The sequence below is a fragment of the Dermacentor andersoni genome, chromosome 10 (assembly GCF_023375885.2).
Source record: "Dermacentor andersoni chromosome 10, qqDerAnde1_hic_scaffold, whole genome shotgun sequence".
Lineage (NCBI taxonomy): Eukaryota > Metazoa > Arthropoda > Arachnida > Ixodida > Ixodidae > Dermacentor > Dermacentor andersoni.
Window position 1 is genome coordinate 128811620 of NC_092823.1, and position 18303 is coordinate 128829922.

The window sequence follows — 18303 nt, forward strand, 5'->3', positions numbered from 1 at the left end:
CCCGAGTGCAGTAAACATTTGCAGTCTGCAGTACGTAGAAGACGACCGCTTTTACGTAGTTCCAGACACGCAATACGTCATCACGACGGTGGGCGTGATGTCTGCGTGTAACTTACCTCCACCAACTTTTCTTCTCCCTACGTCATTCTAAACTTCCACTTTGGTTGTACCTTGTGTTCATTTCACTCAGACAGAAGGAGTTCGGGTTACGAACTTGAAGGTATAAAAAATACGGGCCAAAGTGCGCACGGCATCAAAGATCAACGTATTGTTCTGTCATTGAGTGGTCAGCAAAACCTTTGATGGAAAGACGACTCCTCTGTTGATGCGAAACCTTTCGCACCGTCAGAACTACAGTGTATTGTCAAGCTGCCCGAAGGTACATTTTACCTCGCACGGGCTGTGTCACAGCGATTACCCGAAAACAGCAAAGCTCAAGACGTCACCCAACACTCATGATGAGGAGATGAACTTTCAGGACCTCTGAAGTCGGCAGTTGGCGAAAGCAGGCTAATAAATGCGGTTGTTTTTGGAGATAACTGTTTATATATCGAAGATTGAATGTTGTAAAACCAGCAGAGCTTGAACACCGCAGCTGTGTGCCTGACCACTTAGGACGAGTAAAAAGACAGAGAAACAAATGCTCGGCATTGTCGTGGTCCTCCAAATTCTTCGGTGCTGCCACGCAGGTAAGTCCTCAATTGCACCTTGACTGAAATTTCGACATTCTCATGAAATGGAAATTGATGGCTAAAATGATTGTATAATATATAGGGATTATTTTAATCAATGTCGATTAGCAATGATTTAGACGTTCAATTGTTTTGTTGCCTCCAATTTATTCTCCAACGATGCTTGTTAGCGTGTGCATTCTTGAGAATAACAGTACTCAGCAATACTTCTAAACAGCTTTTAGTATACGCTTACATCATATGTTGTTAGTATACTTATTTCTTTTTGTTTATTTATAATTAAAACAAACAAAACAAATAAGCACCTGTTCCCAAAGTACGTGTTATCTAATCTCTCGCCAACTTCTTTTCTATAGGGTATAATGTAACGCACAACCCAATTCTAACATCTCCGGCTTACATTGCAGCTATTGTTTATGTTATTAGCTATCCTATGATACAGCTTACTGCGCTGAATAAGCAGATGCTATATTACTGCAATAACATTATTGCATTTCATCTCGTGCTATTTCTTTTTTTACTTTGCAGAAACTATTTAGATTGCTATTGCTGTTTCAAGTCCGTCGTTACACTTGTTTGCTTTTGCTACTGTAACTGCATTATTCCGGCTCGCTGTCATTGAGGTCGCTGAGATCTTATTTATTGTTGTCACTTATAATAAGATCACTTATAATAAAAAGTAAGCTGTCAGCCAATCGAAAGTTTATTTCCCTTTGCGCTTTGATGCTTGACTGTCTGATGCTGTCTCTTCACTTTCTTCGAGCAGGGAAGGAATGGCTAGTATATCCTACACTATTGCAAGAACGCATGACTGCACCGAGTTTGGTTCTGCGGCTGAATGACGACATAACACTAAATCTCCAAAGAAGCTCTGTGCTGGCAGAGAAGCTGTTGGTTGTCACGACTACTGAGCAAGAGTACAAGTTGGACACGGTAAGCGCAGAGTGTGTCGCTTGAATACTAATGCTATATTAAGTGAGGCTGTGCCAGATTAATTATACGGAAGCCCGCGAGGTAGAGGAAGGTTCATGGAAGTGAAAATTGTTAACCACGCTACCGTAGCCATACAAAAGAAGCCCAGGTTTCTCAGCAAGAAGTCTCTGCAGTCGAAGAAAAATTCGACCTGATGACACTGCATACTGTTTCGTAGTAGCGTTAGTCACAGCGTCAGGCTTTGTAGACGTTTATAAATGAAAGTTTTAAAGTGAGCTCATCATTCAAAAGTCACTTCATTTGCACTCGAATAAAATTTTTCTTGTAAACTCTAGTTTGTGGCGCGTGCGTAGCATGCGGACTTTTTGTCGATTTGTGATCGCAGTTTATTTAGTGCACGCGTTGGAAAGAAATAACATATTGATCACCATCATTAGTTCGCAATAAACACTTATTAGTGAGCGCTCCCGCGTGGCTAATTCTCTGTATTTGTTTTCGCATTCAATTTCCTACCCAATGAGCTCAATGAAGTCAAAACGGTCTGTCAGGGGGAACATTGACATCGCATGTGTTTGCTGCTTATATTTAGCACAAAGCTCAGCATATTAGAATCGACCTCATTTTCACATAGTGTCATGCAAAGAAATTGCTCATTACCTCTCTTCTCAGCACAATGCATACGAATCGGGACAAGCATGAGATTAGCGGGCACGACGATCAAGACCTTGTCCTTCATTAGTAAGAAATTAAAAATAATTCCGGGGTCTTACGTGCCAGAATGACGATATAATTATGAGGCACGCTTTAGTGGGGGGACTACCGAATAATTTCGACCATTTGGAGTTCTTTAGTGAGCACCTAAATCGAAGTATAAACGAGCGTTTTTGCATTTCACTTCCTTCTAAATGCGGCCGCCGCGACCAAGATTGAATCCACTACGTCGCGATCAGCAGCTCAGCGTTATAGCCACTGGACTATCGCGATGGACCATCGGAATGAGAATCCTGCCAAGAATAATACACAGCTACTCAGAAAAGCAAAACGCACAAGTCTACAGAAAACCGAGATTATCACAGTGTGTTCGCGCTGGAACCATGTGATAGCGGTGGACTATTTATTAATTACGAAACAAATTAACAGAGTTCGCTCTGTAAAGCTAGCATTCTTAAGATATTTTCATCCATGGCGCCGGTGTGGAACTGAAGTTGCACACATTAACACTTTGCCAATGCGACTATGTTCCGGCACACAATGCGACTTTGAAATTAACGGGGTTGTGAGAATTCTCGCGCAGTCAATTTGTTTTATCTAACAATGACGATGTTCTGTTCAACCATAAAAGGAAGGCTCTTGCAATATTGCATTTTACAGCCAGCTATCTTCAGGGACACTGAATTGAATAGAGAAAACGGCTTTTCTTGACAGGTAAACACATCTGGTATACAAGAGAGGTTATACCACGATACTCACCACCAGTCCTCCGTGATCATACAACATAAAAATGGCGCAATGCATGTGGTAAGTTTTTTTGCACGACTGTGCTTAGATTTCGGAACTTGAGGGACCTACTTATGTCAGAATTTATCATACGTCTATCACAGATACGCTGCAGGACAAACAACTATTTCAGCAATCTACAATTACCCATGGCTTGTGTTATTCGACTCCGTCTAGCGGCGGCAACCTTTAGCGTAGATTCACCATTGTGTGATCACAGTTGTTTGTAAAAGCTATATCGTTTCTTACCGCTTTGCTCTGCATTCTTTTGTATTTTGTTGATATATTCGTTATCATTGTCCGCTTTACTGATATATTATGTTCACTATTGTGTACTATCATACTATTTTGTAACATATTCAACTTGCTGATATCCTATACAATATGCTCTTACGTTCCTTCGTATTTCTTTAATAATCACGATATATTGAAACTGCACATTCATCCCTATGGCTACGGCCTAGTAAAGCTGGTTAAACCAGCTTTTTGCTCTAGCATCCATTTCCAATTTGTACTTTGGAAATAATAACCTGATTTCATTTGATTTATCAACATTTCCACCACGCCGCGTAACGTTCTCTCCCCTCGGCTGCCCCACTTCCCTTCCTTGGTACCCATTCTCCTACTGTGCTACCAATTCTGTAATTACTAAAGTAAAGATTATGGTCATCAACTTGTGCATGTTTGTATCGCAGGACCTGAATTTATGAGACTTTGAGCCTACGATGGGCTTTTTGCGTTCAATATATTTCATATCATTAATATAGGAAGGCGTCATCAACAGCAGGCTGAGAATCAAGCCTCTACCAGAGGGCGAACGCTCATCGCTGGGTCAAATACAGCATAAGTTGTACGAAGTTGACGAGATCAAAGACAATTTCATGAAAACTGGTAAGCATTCTTCTTGCCGCCGGTCTAAGCCAGCCGTTATGAATGCAATGTGGCCGGTACATAAGATATCGCAGCATGCTGCGCGTCTTTGTTTGCCTCCCTCTTGTGCTTGTAATTTGCTCTCATCGAATCAGGAACAACGTAAGACTAGACAACAGTAGTAGCTTCTGCAATGATGGCCTCTCCTTGTCACCACTTTCGATTTGCAGTAGCCAACAATGCCTTGTAGGTCGCAAGCGCATACGCAAGTGCAGCCCATGCCAAGATATTCTTCCTATCCCGTTGCGGAGAACAAAGCTTGCGTTCTCAGGGCCATGTTTTGCAGCAAACACGCTAGGAGTATGTCGGAACACGGTGGCAAATTCAGTGAGACCTCTATAGCAGCGCCCGCGCGACCCCTAAACTTCTCACGAGCGTCCTGCGGTAGCCCGCACCTCTTTCTTTCCCGATGGTGCCGGGAAACAACTATGCACACAGGGTTGTTTACATTATGCAAGAGGTCTATTGAGACCTTATACTAAACACCATCACGAAATAACTTCTAGTTTCCCGAGCTTCCACCTTAATTTTACAGCAGTAAAAAATACTGCAACAACATCGCGAAAGAGGGGATTTGAGGACATGAAGAAAGCCAAAAGGCGAGTCACTGATTGAGCATGCGCTTTGCGTGCTACAAATGGATATATAGAACTGGAACGAAAACAAAGTTAAAAGAAAGTCTAAGGAAAGTGTCAAGAAACCAGACCTGTTGACATCAGCGTTTGCGGACACTGGCTTCTGTATTGCGGCCCGACCTACAACACTGAAATCACTGTAATATTAATTTGATTTTTATTTCTTCTTCAAATCAGTTACATATTGCGAAAGTCGCCAAAGGAAAAGTCGGTACGTCACGGCTTCGAAAAATACTTGGTCGCTTCTTAGCACCTGTAACAACGAAGCAACAATGTCGTCAGCAAACGCAAGAAACAAAGCAAATAGATAGTCTTTTAGAATACGTTATACATGCTTTATTGTTATTGTTATTAGATATAGAAACATAGAAACACACAAAGGAAACAGGGAGGTAGCAAGCTGACAACTGCTACCGAGAGGGGCACAACACTTGCCTACTCTTTCGGGAGGAGGGAATGAAAAGAGGAGAAGAGGAAAGGAAGATAGGAAACAAAGAAGTAGAAAAGAAAATAGCAAATAAACAAATGACACAGACACGGACAAAAGAAAGTAGGAACATGGAAAAATACATGTACACTGAAGCAATACAAAATGCATCAAAAACGCTGGGTGTAAATTTAGCAAGAACGTAATACTATAGACGAGAGAGCTTAGCATGCTGGATCTGGTCCATATAATAGTCTTTATTATGTAATATGTTTCAGATATTTAATAGTCATGCTGCCTGTTTCAGTTAGTAAACAACTCGGCTAGCTGTGTGATTGATCTGTGAACACACATCTAGCGACAAAAAGGACAATAATGAAAGACAAAACACATTATATAACTGTTGCCAAGTGATGAAAGGGGTGAATCATGTTACTGTGAGCAAGGAGGCTGGTAAACGGAAACTTGTAGACATGCGTTCAAAAGAAAACCTTACAAGTCACCCTAAAGAAAGATGGCCCGATCATCGGGTCATCTCATCTCAAAATAAGCACTCCCGATGAATGTGAACATGGCGACAAGGGCCAGACGCTGACGCATCACAATAAAGGTAGCTTCTATGATGCCAGCGCCAAGGATGGCTATGTATCGCTCATCTGGTTTGTTGCAAGAAGAGTTTGCATTTATGGTGACCTCTTGACCTCAGGGAATATGATGATGATACTAGTTGCAACAGATGGCACCAACACGCGTTGAAGTAGCCTGAGAATTGCTGAAAAGCAGGAGAAGGCGGGAGAGGGGGTGACGCAGGATTACCGAGATATATTGTCAAATATGTAGGCCAAGGAAGTCAGAACTAGGGTGAAATGGAGCGAGACAAAATGGAGTTTTGGCATTAGAAGTGAGAGAGCAGTTGGGATAGCTCGCATTCAGATGCTAGACAAAAGAGAAGAAAAAGTGGAGCGTTCGGTGTTGGAAGGTGATGACGAGAAGAAACGAATAGAAGGCGTAGAATTAAAAAAAAATGAAGTGAGAAAATTTCGTGGAGAAGAGTGACTGAGCGTGGCGTATGAATTGAGACAGTGGTCTTTTTCCACCAAAAAGGCTCGCAGGACAACATTCTTTTTTTGTCTTCTGTGCCCTTTTCCGAAGTACGCTTCCTCAGCAACTGCCATTACTTAAAACTGTTGCACACTGCAGCTGTGATTGTACATCACCGGTTAATTTATTATAAATGACCCGCCGTGGTTGCTTAGAGGCTGTGGTGTTGGGCTGCTAAGCGCGAGGTCGCGGGATTGAATCCCGACCACGTCGGCCGTATTTCGATGGGGGCGAAATGATCCTCCGTGTACTTAGATTTAGCTGCACGTTAATGAACCCCAGGTGGTCCAAACTTCCGGAGTTCCCCACTACGGCGAGCTACGGCGAGTCTCATAATCAGAAAATGGTTTTGGCACCTAAAACTTCATAATGTTTAGTTTAATAAGAATGCCACACTAGTTAACAAAGTGAGTTCTACAATATGAAGAGTGAAATGACCAACGTTCCATAAAAATTCTCCAGTTCATCACCGTGGCGAGCGGCTTTGTGTACACAATGATCGCAAATGATGTCATTGATAAGAAATGCTGCATCCTTCCACATAAATAATCACATAATTAAAAATGGCTTCCGCACCTGTGATAATATTTGCGGCATCCAGTTAGTGGGCACCAAAGACTACTTCATTGAAAACGAGTCCTGAGAGCTTGCTTACTGTGTCGGTCAGCAAAAAGTATAGTGCTAAGGCTGTGATTGCGAAAATTATTACGGAAGAGATTGTCCACGGAAATAACCAAGAAACCCAGTTAAGAAGCCCACAAGAACTTAGCAGCCGTGAAAGTAAAACCTTCGATAACAATTTCTTATAAAATCTAATTGCTTGGTAAATTGAAAGCCAATGAAATGACAATTTTTAAAGCTTTAGTTCATGTTAGAGAGAAGGAGAAAGGCTTTATTGCCATTGCTGCTCTCTCCCCGAGCAATTGAGATAATATGTACAGCATTACTTTTACTTCAGCTTTTTGCGATCCTGTTTGGACAGGAGCGGGAGACATTCTGTTTGGGCGGCTGATTTACTCAAATTTACTCATATACACGTATGCACAAGACAAAGCGTTCGCAGGAAGAATGAGATCTGACGTTATAAACACTGCGGTCAGGCAGTCGAAACCTGAACCTGAATACAACGTTTCGACAAATCCACTCGTTTAAACGTTGTCTCCAGGCTGAGGCTTGTTTCGTTCACGCATTGCTGATCGCACATACAGGTCACTGCTATTAGCTAGAATTGCTCTTCAGCGCATCTTGACCTTGATTAAAGCCATTTGATAGCTCCATATGTACAGGTACCAACTCTGACCTCTAGATTTTTCGTAATGAAAACTGAGCTGGGAACAAGGTGAAAGGAAAACTCAGAACTCTGAGGGTACAACCTAGAATAGAGGCGGGCACAAGTTAAATTGCATAGCACGGCGGTGACTTCTCTGGTTTTCCTTTTCATTGGTGAATGTGCAGGTGTCTTCGTGGTTTGCAGGTGCAGGTGTCTTTGTAGGTGTCTTTGTATTTCAGGTGCCTGCGTAATTTCGCTATTTCTGTAAACTGCAGTAGATATTCGGCCTTCATGGTATTCGCCTCAATTGGTTGTGTTCCCAAGCTTCCCGTTTTTTTACGCGTATTTCCATCGTGTTAGTTGCTTGATTACCTGCTTATCTGTACGATGCCTTTTGTCCGAAGGCTTTGATTATTAAACCATTTAGCATTTACGTGAACCTCGCTCTCGTGATGCGTTAGTTTAAAAGACCGCAGGGAAGTCATTTGAAGATAAATATTAAGTTCACCGCCTGCTCACTTTACCCTCGTCTTGCCGCTTATTGTCTTCGGCATTTGAAATGTGAAAAGAGGAAAGTGTCTTGTCAGCTGCGATGCACTGCGGAATGAAGCGCTGCCTTGAATGACCCCTGAGATGACTATGTGACAGTTCGGCCGCAGGTGCCCAATGGAAATGGATGGAAAATTACACAGATCTTCGCGCCGCAAACAGACACACGTATGTCGCCATTGTGGACGGTATGGTGGGGTGGCGACTCATTGTGCGCTGTCGCTTTTGCAACTGCAGCATGTGTCGTACAGTTTGCTTACGAGAAAGTAGGATTTTGAAATGGAGAAAGCAAATGAAAGTCAACGCTCTGAAAGCTCCTTTGACAGACATAACATCTGCTCCTGATGAAAAGAATAAATAGTGAAGAAGGCACTCGTGCTTTCTGTCCCCCGAAGGTAGTTTTTGTACAGTGTTGTATTACAGAAAGTTATAAGTAGAGAGATCTGTAAAAAGACGAGTTCTGCAGCACAAGGCAGTGATTTCTATTCTGGCCATTTCTTCATTGTCGCTATAAATAAACAATATCATTATTCGTGAGAAAGCTATGTCGCGCCGCGGCGTGCCTGTTTAAGTTTCACCTTTAAGAGTGAAACGTGGTAGCATTCGAAGAATGTAAATGAGAAAAATGAAGATCCCTGACTGCTTTTCACGCTTCCCGGCGACTGCAGCTTATGTAACCGTAATGTTTACCGGGAATCGCTATCAGCGAACGCTATGCACTAAGGCGAGCTTTCTGGTAGAAGCGCGGCTTCCTGCGTGGACCGATCCCAAAAGTAGTGCACAGCCACGCCGAAAATTCCATAATTTTCAGGTTTCTGTTATAGTTCCGCACTTTTAATATTTATGTCTGAGAAGATTTAACATAAAAGACATACGCTGTCGGTGTTTTCTTTCATGACATTTGCTTGTGGGCTGTCAGTGTAAAGATTCCGAGGAATAGCTTTGTCAAGAATGTTAGTCAAGGTATGGGCAACTTTTGTGATGTAATGTTGTGGCAGCATAACCCGCAGATACTTCATGTCATATAGCAAGGCGTGACATATAGATAAATATATGCGGGAATTTACGTTAGCTATACACGAAAATGTTCGACAGCAGTAAGAGCACAATGGGATGAGGACGAATGTATGACGACGATAGTGTGACGACCGCTGTATCGCGAAGACTGTGCGGAGAGAGAGAGAGAGGTTCAATACGCTTGAAGTAGGCAAAGAATGCTAATCGTATTAAACAATTGCGATTGACTGAATGCAGCAATGTGGTATTATGCAACATTGAGGTAAAGCCATGTAGCTGGACAGGATGAGTCAAGTTTATCCATTAAACACACCAATATTATGCGAACGAAATTGAATGAAAGCGAAGTGCTTAGTAAATACTAAGTGCAACGTGAGGAACACAGATTATCATAAAACTACGACAAGAAATTCAAAACGCCGCTTTTTGCTAAGCGTAACTCGATAGAACATATCTAAACTAACACGGTGTAACGTCGTCGTCCCGTGGTGAATGAGAAGTTGCATGTCCTTTCCACGTGTGGAAAGCCACCTTTAGCCACTGTATTGCACGACTGTCCCATTGACTGAGTGGAATCTGATGAATGGATGACTATTATAAGCATCGCTTTTAAAACGCGATGGTAACAACATGACATCAACCTCGTTATTTTTACATTTCTTCTGCGCTTATCATCGCTTCTTAGAGATCATGATTCATGTTAAAAATAACTATCGAATCAGATAGAAATTGATTGCTTTAAAATATGTTCTTGTGGTTTCCCACTTTTGCGCCACCAATATTCTGGCCGTCTTTTTGTGTTCTCCACCAACGAGTCATCAGCCCTTCTTCTAATATCCTTAAAGCTTAAGGCCTCGGGTAGGGCTTCCACGAGTTCATCGACTTCTGTACGGACGCTGTTACACGCTAATATATGCCCTATGGTTTTATTCCCAAAGAGGGCACGTGTAGCGTCATCTGCACTCCCATTATGTATGCTGGTTCCGTCTCTTTAACTGCCCGTTTGACCCCATTTTATGTGTCAGGGTCCACGCCGTCAACTTAACATTTACTAGTCTGTTTTTCAGTTTTCTCCCCCATTTGAGGGGACGTAAGAGATACCATGTAGTAGTTACAGGTGCTATCTTTGCGCTCTGCGGTTACGCTTGCCAAGTGATCGCAAAAATAAGAATTCAGGCAAAAATTTCCGTTGGCAGTGGCATTGCCTTTTTTGTGTATGAAAGGTAGCTGTGTTTGAAAAGTGATACAGTGTGTCATATCTCTTAGAAAAGAGGTTGCATTAATTCCAAAAGCATTGTATCACACAGCGGGGAAAAGTTAGTAGAATTCGTCTGTTTTGCATTACGTTACTTTCTTTTCTTAACACCTACTTCTTTCGTAGTTTGCTTCACTACTGCTATGACGCCAAAGTTCCATTATTGACTTTGGCCTCCTTACACGAATGTTAAGCGTTCTTCACCAGAAATGCACGTCTATTATTTTCAGAGCAGAAGCTTCAGCGCTCATACTGGGATCGTTATGGCAATTGGTTTCGTAAGTACTTTTGCAGTGGCATCCTACTCATTTGCAACTGCAGTCATAGTTATAATGACGCGGTAGTGAGAGAAGGGATAACCTTCTGTAGATATATGACTTAAATCATTCTCCAAAAGACGTATGCAAGAAGCTTGCGCGTGAGTGTGTAAGGACACGGGAAATTATTTACTTTCTTGCACCCTTTTCAGCTCCCTACGTAGTGAGAAGGACAACCGCTAAGCCGGCAATGAACGTTGACAAGTTCGTTGTGGAGGTTCATGTGATCTCCGACAGGGAGCACCAGAAGCACTTCAGGACAAACAAAGAATTAATTGCTTACTTGGCTGTCATGATGAATGCGGTAAGCAAGCGTTACCTTAAAATATTTTACAGCCGCTGCTAGTTGACCTCAGTCAGCTCAGCGAAGAAGAACGTTACTCATGCACAGACTTAACAGATCAACGCTTCACGGATGTGTCGTTATCACTTTTGCACATATTCATTCACTCGTGCGTAGAGGAGAAAATGATTGAGTTGAGCCACTTTAAAGGAAGATCTACCTCCTGAGCCTAGTGTTAGAACACGGGTGAAATGTATTGTCGGGCCCTTGGGCCCTCTCTGCAGCGCGCACGGGGGAAGCCTTTGAAACGCGCGCCACAACGGCACTCGTCGCATGGAGCATGCGCACCGATCGCGTATCGTGAGAACTCGCGCGGGGAACGCCGGGAAGGCGGCTGCCCGATAAGAAGGCAGCGGAGACTGCACTCGGGGCTTTTTTGCCGGGGCGCGGGCCTGGGGAGGCGCTGGTGGGGCGTGGCCCGTCTAGGTTTCTTTCCGAGCGTGCTGCAGAGCAGGGGGAAAGCGTATTTGCATTGTGTCCGCGGAAAGAGTGCTCTTGTTCGCTTTTGGAACTGTGCTTGCGCGCCTGGCTCGGTGCTTGCTTGCTTTCTGGGCTTTATGCATTGTGTTATCGACCGAAAGATTGTGTTGGTTGATGGTTTGTAACGGCCGTTCTTTCGTCGCTCTCTTTGGCTTGTATATTTTGTTGCCTCGCTCTTTTGCTGCTTGCTTCTTTGCTTTTGCTGCTTTTTGCTGATTTGCTTCTTTGCTGTTTGCTTGTTTTCTTCTTTGGCCGCGAGGCTGCGGTAATTGATCGAGTGTTTCATATTACCGTAAATTAAAGCGGTTTTTGTTCTTTGCGCCACTGGTCTTCTGTCGTGCTGGTAGCGGCTCGCGGACCCCCTGAGCGAAGCGAGGGGCCTTCATCTGGCGCCCAACGTGGTTTTCTTCTAGTTTTTTCTTTTTGTTCTGGAGTACGCTTCCGCACCGCAGGGACCACGAGCACGGGAACAAGGGAACCGCCCCCATCTCGCGGCAGCTGGCAATCCCCCCTAGGCCTACTTGACTTGCTCCGACATTGGGTCCCACAGCTCCTGCATCTGTACCCAACCGCTCTGACCCGCGTAAGCTCAATGAACGTTTTATTCTACCTATCGCTGTCCTTGCGCTCCGCTATTCCGCACCATCCTGCCTCCGCAGAACCGCTTGACATTGCTTGACCATTCCGTCGGACCGCTTTTCCCGTCCACTTACAACACCAAAGATGCACCGCCGGCATTTTAATGCACCTACGTTCGCGTAAAGTCAACAAGGGCGCGGTTGAAAATCATACTCGCCAAACCACTTGTACGATGCCTGATAAAAAGGGCCAAGCCGCGCCCGGACAAGATATGTCCAGCATTATTGCCCAGCTGACCGCGCTGCTCGAGCATCAGACAAACCAGGCAGCCAGCTTCCGTTTTCAGCTCGCTGTGCCTACATATGAAGGCCACACAGATAAGAAATCGGTGGCGGACTTCCTTCTGGAAATGCAAGATTACCGCGACGCGCAAGCCATTACGGATGACGTTCTTCTTCAGCGCGTTTTGCCCGTTGCCCTGACTGGGTCCGCCGCCCGCTGGCGTCGTCGCCAGTCATTCCAAAGTTGGACGCACTTTGAGCAGCTACTGCGAGCAGAATTCCTCCCCCCAGACTACGTCGTCCGCATGAAAGACGAGCTTCGCGCCCGTAGTCAGGCGGAGGAGGAAAGCCTCCAAGAATACATACGGTCCTTTCAGGAGCTTTACGAGCGCGCAGATCCTTCAGCACCAGAAACGGAAAGAGTCACCCGGGCAATCCGGCAATCTCACCCACGCTTTCAGGCTTATCTAAGGGGCCGTACTTTCTCTTCGCTTGACGATCTCTCTAAAGCGGCGTCCGATATTCAGGCGGCGATGTTGGCAGAGCTCACTTACCAGCCTCCACCCCCGCCTCAAGCCGCCCTCGAGCCGTCTTGCGCGTGGCACGGTTCTCAGATTGCAAGCCCGGGGAATATGGTACCGCCCCCAAGGGCGCTAGACCCATTCATTCACCGCACCTTTGCCACCCAGGTACCTTTACGGCCTCCGGTCCGCGAACCCGCAACAACGTTGCCAGGCACTCGGGGCCGCAGCAGGCCTGTAGCGGCTGCCGCCCAATCAGGCGCAGAAGATACACGCAGGAGCATTCCAGTCTGCTTCCAGTGCGGAGGACGAGGCCACTACAAGAGCCAGTGCCCGAGCCCCCCGGGCATCCTCCAGCAGGGAAACGACGAGGGCCGGCGGTGGTGAGCAGCTACCAGTCGCCGGCCAACGACCTACCGCGCCCCGATGTCCCCTCGCAACATGCAGGCTCCGGAACGACCTCTCCGGCAGCAGCCTACCATCACGCGGTGTCACTTGCAACATCGAAGCATCTTGCAGCGGCCGCCAAGCACCGAGCGAGGGCTGGCGTTCCCGAGACTACGAAAAGCCGGGTGTTTTGGTCGTCTCACCATCCTGCGGCCACGGCGCTGAGCCGCAGACAACCTCGGCAGCAGAGAGGGGGAGAGAAACGGCTCCTCACACTCGAATCACCACCAGCATCAACGGTAGTAGCTGTACCGGAAAGGTGTCACCCCCCCAGACCGAAGGCCCAGGATCTCGGACAAATGGTGAGGGCTTTGCCGTCCACGTTCAGTCTTCTTGACGCCCACCTTGAGAAAACACCATTGGTGGCGGTTAAAATGGCCGGCATAGAAGTACCTGCTATTTTAGACACCGGCTCTGCTGTTTCTGTTTTCGGCGATCGAGTCAAAAGTGCCTGCGAGACGAAACGTCTACAGTTACGAAGTGTAAACACGACCCTTCGCATGGCATCCGCTCACGTTGCGTCCGCTACGTCAGCAGCCCGGTTAACGGTTACCATCAATGATAAAAAATTCCGGCAACGCTTCCTACACCTTCCCGGACTTTCTTGCCCTGTGATTTTGGGCCGTAACTTCATAGCCAAAGCAGGAATCGTTCTCGATCTCTCTAAAGGCACCTACCAGTACGGCATGCATGCACATCCACTCAAGTTCATGACTAAGCCACGAGAAGCACAGTCAAATCTGTTCACCGCCAATATCTCTGCGGTCTCCGAGACTGGTGGTGGTATTCTCACGGTTCTGAAGTCTTTCACAGGATCTCCGGCGGAGAAGACCAAAATCGAGACAGCGCTTAAACCGTTTGCCGAAATGTTCACGGAAGCTCCTGGCAGCGTTAATGTGCTGACTCATAGGATCGACACCGGATGCGCCCGCCCAATTCGTTTCAATCCGCGGCCCCTGAGCATCCACAAGCGGGCACTTCTTGATAGTGCGCTGGACGAAATGATTGCTACCGGTGCAGTAAGACCGTCTAAGAGCCCCTGGGCGTTCCCTGTTGTACTAGCACCTAAGAAAGATGGCACGGCGCGGTTGTGTGTCGACTACCGTCGGTTGAACGCTGTCACAGTTCGTGACTCGTACCCCTTCCCATCAATCGATTCAGTGATGTATTCACTTGGGTCCGCAAAGTTCTTTACTACTTTAGACTGCAGCAGGGGCTTCCTGCAAATTCCGATCGCCCCCTGCGATATTGCAAAGACTGCATTCACTTGCCATCGGGGACTGTTCGAATTTGTGCGATTGCCTTTCGGTTTGTGCAATTCACCGGCAACCTTTCAGCGTGTAATAGATATTGTGCTTCAGGACGCCAAATTCAATTATGCGATGGCTTACATGGATGACGTGGTAGTGTTCTCGAAAACCCTGGAGGAGCATCTCCTTCACCTAACCACCGTTTTACAACGAATGCAGGCCGCAGGCATCACCATTAACCCCCGGAAGGTCCAACTGGTTTCGACCAGAATCAACCTCCTAGGTTTCATCGTCGAGCAAGGCACATTCCGGCCTGACGAGGAGAAACTCCAGGCCATACTGCAGCTTCCACCACCAACAGACGTCAAGAGCCTGCAGCGGTATTTGGGCATGGTGGGCTTCTACCGCCACTTTATCCCCAACTGCGCTGACCTGGCAAGACCTCTGCACCAGCTCCTACGGAAAGGTGCCAGTTGGTACTGGACTGACGTGGAGCAGGGATCATTTCGAGCTCTGTCATCGGCTATCGCCCATACCGCACGTCTGCTGCTTCCCGATCTCAACCTGCCATTCACCGTGCAGACCGATGCGAGTGAGTATGGCATCGGCGCAGTCTTGCTTCAGAAGCACCAAGGAAAGCTTCACCCTCTGGCTTTTGCAAGTCGCACCCTCACAGGAGCAGAGCGGAACTATACCGTAACAGAGAAAGAGTGCCTAGCAATTATATTTGCACTCAAGAAATTTGACATGTATCTGGATGGGGCTGACTTTACTATTCAGACTGACCACCAGGCGCTGACGTGGCTGTCGAAGCTACAAAACCCAGCCGGCCGTTTAGCCCGTTGGGCCCTCTCCCTTCAGAAATATAATTACAGAGTAGAATACAGGAAAGGCACCTTCAACAAGGTAGCGGACGCCCTGTCCCGAGCACCACTCTCCGGGGATGGCGAGCCGGCACCCGAAGTCCTGGCTGTGGCAGTGCCTGTGGACGCCTGGGGAACACTGATCTCCCGCCAGCAGCTACTCGACGCCCAGCTAAGCGACGACCAGTGCAACTTGATACGCAAGGCACTGGGTGACGCCAACCCTGCCGGTAACGGCAACTACGACTGCTACATGCAAGCAGACGACGGCCTGCTCTTGCGGTATATACCTGCTGCCGATACGGATTGCGGTGAGTCCCCATTCCGTGTCGTTGTGCCTAGGAAGCTGCGGAAGCCTTTTCTAGAGTACTTTCATGACACCCGCCTCGCCGGTCATAGCGACGGAAAGAAAACCTTTGAGAAGTTGTGTCGCGTCGCGACATGGCCGCACATGAGAAAGCATGTCTTCCGATACGTTCGCACATGTCCTACCTGCCAGACTGTGAAACCGAGGGGAGGGAAGCCACCGGGCTTCATGCAACCAGTTGAGAGCCGATACCCATGGGAAATTGTGGCATGCGATGTTATGGGCCCATACCCCAGGTCAGCTAAAGGGAATCGATACTTGTTAGTGGTCACTGACCATTTCTCCAAATGGGTAGAGCTGTACCCGCTACGCAAGCTGGATTCTAAGATAATCTGGGATAGGCTGTTGGAAGCATTCACCCGTTTCGGTTTTCCAGCGCAGCTTATCACAGACAATGCCACATATTTCACAGGCAGGATATTCGTTGACACTTGCAAAGCTCTTGGCGTGCAGCACAAAAGGACGACACCATACCACCCTCAAGCCAACATCACGGAGCGTGTCAACAGAAACCTTAAAACAATGCTGGTGGCTTTCACCGAGCGGCACAAGGACTGGGACGTTCGTATCCAGGAGATGGCTTTCGCCACAAGGACCACAGTAAACCGGTCGACAGGGTTCACGCCAGCGGCTATTCTTCTCGGTCGCGAGCTCCGGTTTCCTATTGAGCATGCATTCACCAACGGCTCTGAATTACCAACTTGCAATTACTCCACGTTCACACAAACTCTTTCCAGCCGCCTGGCCCACACTCTGAAGGAGGCCAGGGAAAACTTGGACCTTGCCCGCCTGGAACATGGCAATCAGTACAACAAAGGCAGGCGGGCCCTGGAGTTCGCGGTCGGCGACGAAGTGCTCCGCCGCACGCACCCACTCAGCGATGCTGCAAAAGGGTTTGCTGCTTCCCTCGCGCCTAGATGGGATGGCCCTTACGTGATCGCGAAACGTATTTCTAGTTTGGTGTACCTCTTGCGGGAAAAACACGGCAGCAGAGTAATAGGGCCCGTAAGCTTGCACGACCTCAAAGCGTACTACGAGCGCCCATCGGACAGCAGTTAGCCTTTACCACGAGTCCAGCAGTTAACGCGGCTGTACCCTACGTCCGTTATCTGTTAATCGCGACTTCTTTTTACATTTGCTGTCCTTGGATATCCTCGCCTTACGCAGAATGCCATGCTACCACTCCAGCGAATGTGACCAGCCTGGCTGCCACGGCGGCCCATCGAAACATCACCTACGTCGTCGGCCTCTCACCGGGGCGACCGATGTGCGCTAGCGTTGGTTGGGCGAAAAGTGCATTGACTCTGAAGGAGCGCACGCCTTGAGCGCAACTGGGCCCGTCACGGGGAGCACCGAACGACGCCAGACACCATTCCAGCCCATCGCGTGCCAACTGCCCCGAACATTTTGCTTCGCAAAAGCCGTGATGTACTCGACTAGGACGATGCATGGTGCGGTTGGACATAGTGTTGTTACATAGTGTTGTTACATAGTGTCGTTACATAGTGTCGTTACATAGTGTCGTTACATAGTGTCGTTACATAGTGTCGTTACATAGTGTCGTTACATAGTGTCGTTACATAGTGTCGTTGGACACCCAGGCGGGTGTCCGGTCTTGTACGGGGGGGAGTGTCGGGCCCTTGGGCCCTCTCTGCAGCGCGCACGGGGGAAGCCTTTGAAACGCGCGCCACAACGGCACTCGTCGCATGGAGCATGCGCACCGATCGCGTATCGTGAGAACTCGCGCGGGGAACGCCGGGAAGGCGGCTGCCCGATAAGAAGGCAGCGGAGACTGCACTCGGGGCTTTTTTGCCGGGGCGCGGGCCTGGGGAGGCGCTGGTGGGGCGTGGCCCGTCTAGGTTTCTTTCCGAGCGTGCTGCAGAGCAGGGGGAAAGCGTATTTGCATTGTGTCCGCGGAAAGAGTGCTCTTGTTCGCTTTTGGAACTGTGCTTGCGCGCCTGGCTCGGTGCTTGCTTGCTTTCTGGGCTTTATGCATTGTGTTATCGACCGAAAGATTGTGTTGGTTGATGGTTTGTAACGGCCGTTCTTTCGTCGCTCTCTTTGGCTTGTATATTTTGTTGCCTCGCTCTTTTGCTGCTTGCTTCTTTGCTTTTGCTGCTTTTTGCTGATTTGCTTCTTTGCTGTTTGCTTGTTTTCTTCTTTGGCCGCGAGGCTGCGGTAATTGATCGAGTGTTTCATATTACCGTAAATTAAAGCGGTTTTTGTTCTTTGCGCCACTGGTCTTCTGTCGTGCTGGTAGCGGCTCGCGGACCCCCTGAGCGAAGCGAGGGGCCTTCAGTATAAATACCCATCATTACGTGACTCTGAGTGAATAACACAATAATACATGGCGCTTACTGTGTCAAAGCCACAGGTTGATGCGAGGGAATCCATACCTAAGGTTTAAGGATAATTTTGACTGATTACAAGGATCTTTAACCTAAGATATCCCAAAATTTCAGTGCTTGATTGCGTTTGCATACCGCCCCGATCAGAATGCGACCACCACGGCTGGGAATTGATTCCGCGCTTGAGCTCTGGCTCAACAG

At 47.3% G+C, this 18303-nt stretch overlaps 2 protein-coding genes and 1 long non-coding RNA gene across 3 annotated transcripts in view; all 3 read left to right on the plus strand.

The window, feature by feature from the left end:
- The first annotated feature begins 442 nt into the window (after window positions 1-442).
- Window positions 443-18303, plus strand: part of LOC126545013 (venom metalloproteinase antarease TserMP_A-like) — a 29932-nt gene continuing 12071 nt past the window's right edge. Inside the window, exons 1-6 of the mRNA XM_050192615.3 lie at window positions 443-689; window positions 1459-1625; window positions 3051-3143; window positions 3890-4013; window positions 10537-10584; window positions 10776-10927. Of these exons, the coding sequence (XP_050048572.1) occupies window positions 641-689; window positions 1459-1625; window positions 3051-3143; window positions 3890-4013; window positions 10537-10584; window positions 10776-10927 (633 nt within the window). The 5' untranslated portion in view covers window positions 443-640. The remainder of the gene's footprint in view (window positions 690-1458; window positions 1626-3050; window positions 3144-3889; window positions 4014-10536; window positions 10585-10775; window positions 10928-18303) is intronic.
- Window positions 11846-13539, plus strand: LOC129388094 (uncharacterized). Its single transcript, XM_055078133.1, has one exon. It carries the CDS (start codon window positions 12189-12191, stop codon window positions 13212-13214), a length of 1026 nt encoding a protein of 341 aa, XP_054934108.1. The 5' UTR covers window positions 11846-12188; the 3' UTR covers window positions 13215-13539.
- Window positions 13541-17986, plus strand: LOC129388095 (uncharacterized). Its single transcript, XR_008615135.1, has 2 exons — window positions 13541-13576; window positions 16922-17986. It is a non-coding gene; the product is annotated as an uncharacterized lncRNA (long non-coding RNA).